Source organism: Anguilla anguilla, chromosome 10, assembly GCF_013347855.1.
Source record: "Anguilla anguilla isolate fAngAng1 chromosome 10, fAngAng1.pri, whole genome shotgun sequence".
Lineage (NCBI taxonomy): Eukaryota > Metazoa > Chordata > Actinopteri > Anguilliformes > Anguillidae > Anguilla > Anguilla anguilla.
This window is the reverse complement of record NC_049210.1, coordinates 47,376,235-47,387,455: the sequence shown is the minus strand read 5'-3', so window position 1 is coordinate 47,387,455 and position 11,221 is coordinate 47,376,235. Positions and strand designations below refer to the sequence as shown.

The 11,221-nt window shown below is 49.5% G+C and overlaps 1 protein-coding gene across 4 annotated transcripts; it reads left to right on the top strand.

Annotated features, from left to right (window-relative positions):
• The first annotated feature begins 1,263 nt into the window (after positions 1-1,263).
• On the top strand, positions 1,264-10,745 carry LOC118237195 (very low-density lipoprotein receptor-like). 4 transcript variants are annotated; one of them, XM_035435675.1, is made up of 19 exons: positions 1,264-1,368; positions 1,922-2,098; positions 2,654-2,869; positions 3,244-3,470; positions 3,887-4,016; positions 4,244-4,437; positions 4,532-4,718; positions 5,040-5,255; positions 5,479-5,662; positions 5,882-6,083; positions 6,354-6,518; positions 6,931-7,137; positions 7,263-7,851; positions 8,224-8,346; positions 8,741-8,848; positions 9,216-9,452; positions 9,789-10,173; positions 10,418-10,523; positions 10,664-10,745. In XM_035435675.1, exons 1-19 carry the CDS (start codon positions 1,311-1,313, stop codon positions 10,679-10,681), a joined length of 3,729 nt encoding a protein of 1,242 aa, XP_035291566.1. In that variant the 5' UTR covers positions 1,264-1,310; the 3' UTR covers positions 10,682-10,745. The 4 variants fall into 4 exon arrangements, with proteins under 4 accessions (XP_035291566.1, XP_035291567.1, XP_035291565.1 ...); XM_035435676.1 differs by having other exon boundaries at positions 3,241-3,470; positions 5,043-5,255; XM_035435674.1 differs by having other exon boundaries at positions 3,241-3,470.
• The last annotated feature ends 476 nt before the right edge of the window (positions 10,746-11,221 follow it).

Here is an 11,221-nt window from a genome sequence, read left to right as displayed (position 1 = left end):
GTCTATTTGCCATATGTTTTATTGTATACATTTTACACAGGCCACGCAATATCATGCAATGCTAAAATTCGCAAAGAAAAGGCTAAAGCTCTTATTTCAGCTTGGTTACTGGACTACATTTCCCATGAACGAATAGGTTGTGCTTCGGGGTTTGTTTTTTTACGCTATTCACTGATCTGTACACGCTCTTGATCGACAGACAGCCGTCTGTGAATCAGTAGATCTGCAACTAGCCCCTGCTATGTCGTCCAGCGGCCGTAACATCCGCCATTGTGATTGGGGGATATCGTGTTTTTAACATTGAATATAGCCTACCGGCGGACACTTAGCCTAGCTGATTCCGAATATGTTTTCACACCGAAGCAAGATCTAAGATTCTACTAGGCCTAGAGCAAATGCGTGGTTTCCTTGTTCTTATTTTCTGGACAAGGAGAAATGCATGTTGGACGTGCTGGTTGAGATGGCTATACTCTCTTATGGCCTGAATTAGGCTCTAAACACGAGTAGGCACTAGCCTACAGTATTATTTTTCCATCATGACGATAATTTTGTACATTTTTTCATCTTGACATCCTTCACAGGCTGTTGTTTTTCTCAGTCTACATTATAGGATAAGTAAACTGCAACTAACTGTAAACACAAAAATGAGAAAACTTTTTTTAAAAATAGGCTATGTTGCTTGGGTGAGGGGAAAAACTCAAAAAGAAAACGTGTCAATGACTGAATTACTTATTAACAGAAATGATTAAGCACGTGAGAAGGGTGGCTCAAGAGTCGAAAAAAATCTCCAAGGATCACAGATGGAGAAATGCAGAAGATGGTTGCATGTTGGGGTTACCAAGTCTACAAAACTACAATTACACACCACCTCCATCCCAACAAGCTATTTGGAAGGCTTGCCAGAAGAACGCATATACTGTTATCAAACCACACATTTACGTTTAGTTTGCCAACCACAGTTAAGACTTTGCAACCTGGTTCTGTGGTCAGCTTTTGTTTGAAACGAATTTTATATTTTAGGTTGAAAACAGAAGGTTTTCACTTACTACACTGAAATAAAACCAGGTCTTCGACATATTTGTGGTTTACTTCTGCACAATAAATCAGTTTGATCGAGCGCTGAGTTGCCACGTTTGGACACTGAAACATTCGATAAGGAAAACAACGCCCCCTAGTCCTAGCTTGAGTGTAACACCACACATCGTAAATCAATTAATCGCGTAAATGCTTCTTTAATTGTACCACGTGGTAAGCTTATAAAATGCGTTGCTTTGGCCTTGGGTCTGTTTGACACAACTTTATCGGCGGTCATGGACTTATTGGTAATATTATGTCTGATAGTCTTAAGCAACTCCGGAGGTTTATCAGGTGGGGCACCGTTCGGCAAGATGGTCTTTCCCCCCAAATGGAATTACAATAATCGGTAGCTATAGGAAATCACTGCTTAGCCCAAAAACAATACAAGGTCATGCAATGCACAAGTGGTCAAAATTGAGAATTAATTGGACACAGTCATTACGCCAATCACAGTTATAGGTCGTCTTTTTAGGTTGTAGTTATGTAGGCTACCCTATCTAGTTTGGTGTACAGGCCAATGTAAAATCAAGAGTATAAGAATCCGCTCAGACTGACCGAACAAACGGCAACATATCTTGATATTGGCTATTGAGGACTACAGACAAGTATCCAAATTTTTTTGTTTGGGATAGGGTGATTCCTAAAAGTGTTCATGTTAACATCGAGAATAAAATGCCGTAAGAACTTGTAAATTGGCATTAAGACATTGTAACGCTTTCGCTTTCAATTTAAGAGCCTACCAAGTAAACATTTGTAACGGTGTCAAGGGCCGGTTCTTTGTTTATTATTGTTTGGTTTGGTTTCTAATAGGAAGAAACAAACCTGTTCTCCAATCTGTCCGCAGATTTAGACGGGGCTGAAGCTGCGGAAGCGGACACACCAGCGCCTCGGAGGTGCACCATTGGCTTTCAACTATGCAAGGATGGCAGCGAGTGCGTCCTCATCCGAAATCTCTGCGACGGAGAAGAAGACTGCAAGGATGGATCTGACGAGGAAGACTGCTCAGTAGGATGCGAAACAGGCGAGTTTCTCAAACGAAACCAATGGAAAGAAAGTTAGGTTTTTACACGGTGGCATTATGTTTGCCATCATCTGTTCATTAAAGCCCCAACGATACAGTAGAGATGCGACAAGCTGTGATAATATTAAGGTAGGCTATTGGATCTTCGAATTTGAACGAATGAGTCCATATATAGCCGGAACACTCCTGGCACGTGTCAAAAACAAAATGGTGCATATTGTATTTCAATGTTAAGGATTTTAAAGTTTGAATTTTAACTTGTATGTGTCAAGATGATTTGCCTAAAACAGGTAAAATTGGAAATATCTTGGAGCACAATGTAGCCCCCTAAGCATTTCTCTCCGAAGTATTTGAGATCTGATCATAGCATTTCTGCAGATATGTTATTTGCTTAAATAAAACTGCCGTTGCGGTTTTCACTTAATTTATAGGCTTTGACCCTTTTCCGGCTTGAAGGTTAAATCCTCTTTATGGCGGCTTCACACGCTGTCATACTGAAGGGTTTAAAAAGGCATCTGTTGTAAAAACGTGTTGCATGATGCGGTGCCCCTTCAGATCAGTTTCAGTGCGCTCATGGGAAGAAGTGCATTGATAAGACGGAGGTGTGCGACGGAGTGGCTCAGTGTCAGGACCGCTCCGACGAGACGGACTGTTGGAAGCCCACGCCGACCTGCGCGCTTCGCTGCGACAACAAGACGCGCTGCGTCCCGGAATCCTTCCTCTGCGACGGCGAACGGGACTGTCTGGACGGCACTGACGAGGAAAGTTGTGGTGAGTTCCCACACCACTGCCATATTAAACCAGAGTGCAGAGATTTGGGCTCAGCTGTGCTGCTATAAAGGGCCCAGATTACGTATAGAGTTTATTAAACCTTGGTAGCTTTCCCTACCGAGGCCCCGTGGTTTTAAATGGGGTCATTTTTGCTGTATTATACCCATTGGAATTCCATTTACGAAGCAGCAAGTGGAAACGGTGTGTGGACTGCAGTGTGTGAGACTGTAAGAGTGATGCTCTGTAGAGCTCCATGCACTGATGTCATGGCGATCTTGCGCGGGTTTCCGGTTTGCGTAGTTAGCGGTTTGCGTAGTTAGCGGTTTGCGTAGTTAGCGGTTTGGGTAGTTAGCGTGTTTCTCCCCCTCCAGCGGACGAGGACTGCGGCAGCGGAGAGTTCCGCTGCGGCAGCGGCCAGTGCCTGTCTGAGCACGTGCAATGTGACGGGCACGCGGACTGCCCGGATCGCTCGGACGAGAAGGGCTGTGGCAGGGCCTCGGACTGCCCCACCCAGCGCCGGTGCCCCCGCAGCGGCGAGTGCCTGCTGGACGAGTGGATCTGCGACGGGGAGGACGACTGCAGGGACGGCACCGACGAGAAGGCCAGTAGAACGGCCCAGATTATTCAGTCTGGCAGCTTTCTGAGAATCAGGATACGCCCCCCGCCCAGTTTCATAGAGACCCCTATCCGTCCCCCCGGATCGGGGTAGTTGTATAAGCTTAAAAGTTGAAACCGTTCTTTTGCTCACATTTTGGTCCCCCCCCCCACTTCAGAAATCTCTCCTGCGTCCCTGACTGCATGGGTAAACTGCTGCCTTCAGTACTGTCTGCACTGGCTTCCTGAAAACTGTCCAACTACAGTTTTTCAGTTCTACAAAACTGCACAAGAGTACTTCACTGCAGCGTGCCGTTAGCTTATAAGAGTTCTGATTTATAAAAATGATGTAACTCGTACAGCGAAGTGGTTTTCTGGGGGATTATGTGAAATCATTCCTGAAGTGCACCATTTGTGTTTCAGGACTGTAAGGTGGCCCAGATAAAGTGTGGAGAGTTCCAGTGGTCCTGTGCCTCTCAGACCGAGTGTGTCCCGATGTCCTGGAGGTGTGATGGTGTGAAGGACTGCAAGGATGACAGCGATGAAACCGGATGTGAGCCGAAGGCCCTCTTGCTGAAAACATAATCAAGCTCAGGCGTATCATCTCCATCATAACCAGCTTCTGCATTCCTTCTGCTCTACGCTCTTACTGTAGAATGTTCCAAATTTACATGTGTTAGGATGGATCTGGTCAGAGTAAGGAATTTGATCGTGTTGTCCAAGTTTACCCTCCCCATCTGTCACTGGGCCGTTCCCAGCTGAGTGCTGTTCTGTGTGCAGGCCCGGGGGTGAAGTGTCCCTCTCACCAGTTCCAGTGTGGCACAGGAGAATGTCTGGACCCTAGCCTGGTGTGTGACGGGACCTCAAACTGCCCCGACGGCTCGGACGAGGGGGGGGCCTGCGCCAGCAGCAACTGCTCCGGCCCAGACGCACCCCGCTGTGCCCAAAACTGCTACCGCGTGCCCCAAGGCATGGTGGGTAATCTGGGAGGTAAAATGTAAAATTACACATTTTCAGTTTTAAAGGATTTGAGCACCAGTCCATTTTTACTGTTTTTCTTCCCCCCAGAGATGTGCCTGCATGGCGGGATTCAGGCTGCAGACGGACGCCGTGTCCTGTGTGGACGTTAACGAGTGTGAGGAGACTCTTCCTCGGGCGTGCAGCCACACCTGCCTCAACACCCAGGGGTCCTACGAGTGCAGCTGTCACCCTGGTTACCTGCTGGAACCCGATGCCCGTAGCTGCAAGATCACAGGTATAGAGGAGAAATAAGGTACAGGAAGTCTAATGTCCTAAAGTTTGGGAAGAAGGCTGCCTGCTTAGGCTCTTTTGAAGCATGAGCTGGGAATTGAGTTCTCAGCCAACGGCAAGCTTTCTTTAAACAACCAAATATCAGGACCTGTATTGGTCATCATATGGTGGTAATTAATAACTTAAAAAACAAAACAAAAAACACCCACGTCATTTTAAGACATTTCTATTTAAATTCCTTAACTTGATGGTCATAAACCTGGAGACATTTCATAAGGCTGTTGAAGTGGTAAATTCTCCAGGTGAATATTCCCCGCTCCCTCAGCAGGAGAGCCGGGGCTGCTGGCAGCCGTGCAGCACGAGCTCCTGCTCTTCAGCCTCCGCAACGCCACCCTGGACGTCCTCTTCGCTTCGGGCAAAGGCGCCGTCCTCTCCCTGGACTACGACTGGAGAGAGCGGACCGTCTTCTGGGTCAGCCGAGACGCAGACAGCATCAAGTGGATCTCGCTCGACCAGAGGCACATGGGCACCATGATCAAAGGTCAGCAGGGTTAAAGGTCAAAGCGAGAGGTTGGGAGGGCAGAGAGAGGTTAATGGTAGGTTGCCATGGCAGTAAAACGGACTTCAGACTAGATTAAATTAAGTCCAGTACTCAGAACAGATAATGGTCAGCGCTACTGCTTTTTACCCGATTTGTATTGCGTGGATTTGTAAGAGCCTGTTCTGTACTGATGAATTCAGCTGAATGGTCTCCACCTCTCTAGGCGTCAAACTGGACTGCATTGCAGTGGACTGGGTGGGAAGGAACCTGTACTGGACCGATGGTGTTGGGGGTCAGATCCTTGCCACTGGACTCAACACCACTGCCACCGATGCTTGGAGCTTCACTGTGGTTCTGGATGAGGATCTGGAGCAGCCTCACTCTCTGGTGCTACTGCCACAGAAAGGGTAAGCAGTTACCCCAAGCAGGGGCAAAGGACCTTATCTGAGTTACGATGCACATGGTGCTCAGTTGTGGCATTTTACTGCAATGTTAAATGTCATTTTAAAATTATAGGTGATTTGAAGTGACTAAACTTTAATTATTGGTTTGATAATGGTAGATTGTTAGTTTAACTGTATTTTGGGACACGCTGATCTTCCATTTTGTGGCGTGTCGCGCGGCAGGCTGATGTTCTGGTCTGAAATCGGGAGCGAGCCGCAGATAGAGCGAGCGGGAATGGACGGGTCGGGCCGGGAGGTGGTGGTCAGCCGGAGCCTTAGCTGGCCGGCCAGCCTCTCTGTGGACCCTCTGGAAGACAGGGTCTACTGGACCGACGAGAAGCTCAAGTGCATCGGGTCCGCCACGTTCGACGGAGGAGACATCAAGGTACGGAGGAGAAGAAGGGGTGGGTGGATAAGGAATCCTAATACTACCTGGGAAGCAGACATTTGTGGATGGGCAAAGAAGGAACTGGTGGTGGAAATATTTTAGAATCCGCCTGCTGTGATTGGTTTGGACAAGATTCTGTGAAAATGTGTTCCATTTTCACCAAATTATGCCAATCTGAAACTGGCAATGAACAAGAATGAGTAAGCCTGTGACAAAAATGAGAGGGAAACCCACATGGTCATAGCTTCTCTCCCCTCCCTCCACCAGATCATCCAGTTGATGGAGATGTCCAGCCCCTTTTCTGTCATGGTTTTCAATGATAGGATTTACTGGTCCGACACCAAGAGAAGAACCATACAGAGTGCTCACAAGGACTCTGGGAAGGATAGGGAAGTTCTGCTCAAACGGCTTGGGCAACCTTTTGGGCTTAAGGTAAGGCCCTTTTGGCTTTTATTTTGGTTTGGATGGTCATGTGATCAAGTTAGCTTTGTTTGTACTGGTACCGCTAGGGTTGTGGGGATATCAATTGAGTATTGAAAATTATTTTCTTTGTACAAGAAAATATTTGAGCTTGGCTTCTGTGTTAAGTACCATGCAGGAGTCTACAGAGCTACCAATTCTTTGTGTAGCTTAGCTTTTGGGGAAAAAGGCCTGTTTAATGCTCATTTTTGAGCATGGCATTTTCCCTGTATTTTCAGCATCTGCAGCTCATCAAATGCAGGGCCTCTTGCACACGTGCGTTCTCACACATCCCTGATAGAAAGATCTTGTTCAAGTTATTGGAATGGTTACCTGGCCAGACCGAAACCAGGACTCTGACTTTGGACCCCTTCTTCCTGCCCAGGTGATCCACGAGCTGCTGCAGCCGAACAGGGGCGACCCGTGTGCCGAACGGGCCTGCTCTCACCTGTGCCTGCTGGCCCCAGGTCCGAGGGGCGTGTGCCACTGCCCGTCCGGCCTCCTGCTGGCTGCCGACGGGACCACCTGCGCTGCTCCTGCTCCTGAGGATGAGTCCTTCCTGCTCCTGCTGTCCCCCACTGCAGTCACACAGGTACACCCTTTCAGCACTGGTACGGTGCAAATGTGTGTTAATGCACTGCAGATCTACCTGCGGGGGGTAAGTGGGGGGTAAGTGTGTGATGGGGTCATTTTGTGGGGGGGGTAAATGTGTTGCAGATCTACCTGCGGGGGGTGCGTGGGGGGGTGCAGCTGCAGGGCTGGCCGGAGCACCGGGCCGTGTCGCTGGGTCACGTTAACGAGCCGACGGCGCTGGACCTGGCGGTGCGGGACAGGCGGCTGTACCTGGCGGACGCGGGGCAGGGCGCCATCGGGCTGTACGGGCTGGGCGTGGCGCTGGGGCTGCAGGGCGTGGCGCTGGAGCCGCAGGGCGTGGCGCTGGAGCCGCAGGGCGTGGCCGTGCAGCTGGAGGGCGACACGGTGGCGGCGCTGGCGCTGGACTGGGTCACGCTCAACGTGTACTGGAGCGGCAGCGAGCGCCCGCACATACGGGTCACCGCCCCCGGGGGGAGGCGCAGCGCCACGCTGCTCCACAAGGGGGTGCAATCCCCCGTCTCCCTGGCCCTGCACCCCCCCTCCGGCTGGCTCTGCTTCGTGGACCTGGGCCGGCCAGACCACCCGGACCCCGCCCGGCTGGAGTGTGCCTTCATGGACGGGCGAAACCGCACCCTGCTCTGGAAGAGGGCTGCCACGCCCACCTCGCTCTCCTTCTCTGACGACGGAGCCCAGCTCTACTGGGCCGATATCGGTGAGGAAGAGGAGGAGTCTTCACCCTGTTCTGCACTAACACTCTACACTCTGAGTAGGGTTGCCAGATTGGGCACCATACGGCAGCTTTAACACGCAGTTGGGGAGGGTGAGAGTGATGCTGTTGGAACCAAGCGGGTTGAGTGGAGATAGATGATGGAATTCCTTACAAACTAGTGGTCAAATTTAAATCAGTTATTCAGACCAGACATTTATATTGTCCAGTCAGGACCACAACCGAAATGCTTTAAATCATATACATATCTGAATTGGAAAGTAAAATCTTACACATTTTTTTTAAATCAAGGTTGTACAAAATTACTGCAAATTTGCATTCCTGAATTCAGTCATCTTGTGTGGGTTGATTTTGCAGATGCTGGGGTCATCGCTTCGATCCGACTCGATGGTTCTGGATACCGGGAGCGTCAGACTGGGGGCGGGTCCATTCAGGCGTTCGCTTGCGGAGACGGGATGCTCTTCTGGGCCACACGCAACGGTTCTGTCGGACTAAAACATGAATATCCGCTCGCTATAACCCACACATCCCTGTGCAATGAGCCTCTTACGCCAGGAGATGGTGCTGTGACTTTAACCTGAAGACCAATTGCTCCCGTTCTGCCATTTTTAAATTATGCAGCATTTGGTCTTCAGATATGCAAATTGATTAAAGGTGGCTCATTATTGGACTGCCTACTTTGTACAGATGGTGATTTAAATTAGGTGTAAACCTGATTGATCCCAGCTCCCCAGGACTATATTTGAATGTTTAGGCAATGCATATTTTTTGTGTGATTCAGATTTTAGTCTGGACACTAAGGTGTGAATTCTGAACTCTGCTCACCTGCGTTTATCAGATCGTGACTGAAGGTTTCTTGGCCTGATCTCTGCAGACACGAGCAAGGTTTGGTTCGGGGACGGCCTGAAGTCCAAAACGCTGTGGTTCGAGGTGAAGACGGAAGTGGTCAGTTTGAAGGCTTATGGCAAGGGCAGTCAGAAAGGTCAGACTCATTTCACACCTGTGGTGTCAACCCCACACCGTTTAACTGTGATGCTCTCTTTGTGTTCTAAACACGTTGATTTCAGTGTTTACCATTTAAATGCCTAGGGCAGGCCGCCTACATGTTTTTTCAAGCCGCCTAAGATGCCTAGAGGAGAAGCTGTGCGCAGAAAATTAAGGAGGGTAGTCATCAGCTATTGTTTCAGTGATCCAGAGATCCTTGTGAAATTACTGTTTTTGACCTTCCCTGAAAAATTTACTCCTCTTGCTTTGGATTATGTTTTCTTTGGTGGCTTTGTGATGTTCTAAATTTTGTCCTTAATCCCCCCCCCCCCCCCCAACCAACTCCCCCCCCATACTGATGTCAGGATCCAATGGCTGCTCACACAAGAACGGGGGCTGCAGTCACCTGTGCCTGGCCTTCCCTGGGGGGCGAACCTGCCGGTGCGCTCAGGACCATCGCCCCGTCAACACCACGGACTGCGCGCCGGACTGCCCCCCCGACTCCAGACCCTGCCGGGACGGGCGCTCGTGCACCCCCCTCTCCAAAGTCTGTGACGGCCACCCCGACTGCGCGGACCAATCAGATGAGGACTGTGAGTCAGGTGAGCCTCCCCCCACCCCACAGCGATGCTGTGACTGACTAAAAAAATATAAACTCGGCCTCTGTGTGCTGCCTCTGTGTGCTGCCTCAGGCTGGGTTGGGAGGCCATGACTGGACAATTTCCAGTTAGTTATAAATTGTAGAATTGATAATCGTATTATATTAATAATCAATTCTGAGCTAGTCCAGCATGTAGTGGAGCGCATTTAGTTGATTAGCCAGCTTTAATTTTAACGGTCATTACTAATATACGATTTGTCTGAAAAGACTGTTGGTTTTAATTGGCACAGAAGGAAACCAGACTCATTTCAGACAGATTTCCTGTGGTTTTCTGCAGGTTTAAACAGCTCAGTGAAGACACCTGCCGATCCCCAGGACGGTACGCTCCCCCCCGTGTCCGTATCCGGGGCCACGCCCGTCCTGGCCACGCCTGTCCCAGCCATGCCCACGTCCCCCCCAGAGGACGGGCGTGTCCCAGTGGAGAGCCTGGACGCACAGCCGTGCGGGGAGCGGCTGTGTAACGGGCGTGGCGGGTGCGTGAGCCAGAACGGCGAGGCCGTCTGTGAGTGTGAGGCGGGGTTCAGTGGAGAGTTCTGCCAGGACGGCGTCTTCGCCTTCGCCGCGCTCCGCACCCCCCTCGCCTACGGCGCCATCGCGCTGGTCGCCGCCGTCATCGTGGTCGGCGTCGTGCTGGGTGTGAGGAAGAGGAGGATGACTCAGAGGTACCCGCAGCTGTTAATTTTCCGTTGTCCAATGACGTGCTCTCGATGTGGTCAGTGTGCAAATTGCTTACAGCCTGCAGCTGCTAATGACCCTGAGGCTAGCAGGCAGTCACATAGATGTTGAAAGCAGCTGCGTCTTGGTCAAGTTCCAGCATCTGTTTTGAGCCTCGCATTGTAAACAGTAATTTCCATTGGCGTATCTTGCCGTTGTTCTTGCACATGCTCATTTGAGTCCTGTCTACAGGAGGGCAAGGACCGCTGCCAAGGAGACCAGCTTGATGGACATGGAGAAACGGACAGAGGCGTCGTCCAACCAGAACGGCAAAAAGGACACGTGTGACCCCGCAGAGGTAGTGCTGTCTGATACGTGCACTTCATAATCGTAAAGGAGTATCCATTCAGTTAATATGCAGACCATAGCCCTGTCAGGCAAGTAATTGAATGCAATGTAGCAGGACATATTTTAACTATGTATATTCCTTATTCACAGGAATTACCTCCCCTGTAGACTGAAGTTCTGCATCACCTGAAGTGTGCACCCTTTGTATTAAATAAATCAGATTTTTGCATAACCGGTCTGGTTTTTCTGTGAACTCATGGTTGAGTATCAGATCTCCAGTTTGAGCTGGATCTTGGATGAGTCGGCCTAAGAAATGAGTCCGTTTATTGCATTGATGTAGGAGCCATGGCTCATTGCTAGTCCCTGTCCTTTATAGATCCTCAGTAAAAATGTTTGCCGGGTGGGGGGGACTGTTAGAACTTCGGTGTTATTTCATAATTTCTGAGGCTGCTTCGAACTAAAATATTGGTCCCAAAGGTCCCATTAACAGTTTAGTAGTAAGAAATTGATGCCATGTGTATCAACTAAAAATGCATAGGCCTATTGCTCAAACAACTGGTTGCGGCGGTCACAATAATTGCATTGAAAGTTGTTCTTGAAAGCTTTTCTCTCCAATCATTTCTCCCGGTTTGGAAGGTCAGAGACTGCTCTTAAGTGTATTTAGAGGCTGTCTATCAGAGGTTAGGTTGGTTCAAATATTAATTTTTT

Excerpts from the sequence above, each read along its gene's own strand:
- LOC118237195 (XM_035435674.1), top strand. The coding sequence starts at position 1,311 with ATGGACTTATTGGTAATATTATGTCTGATAGTCTTAAGCAACTCCGGA. Across the intron at positions 5,663-5,881 it reads GTGCTACTGCCACAGAAAGG|GCTGATGTTCTGGTCTGAAA; the intron begins GTAAGCAGTTAC and ends GTCGCGCGGCAG. Across the intron at positions 7,138-7,262 it reads CCCCCACTGCAGTCACACAG|ATCTACCTGCGGGGGGTGCG; the intron begins GTACACCCTTTC and ends AATGTGTTGCAG.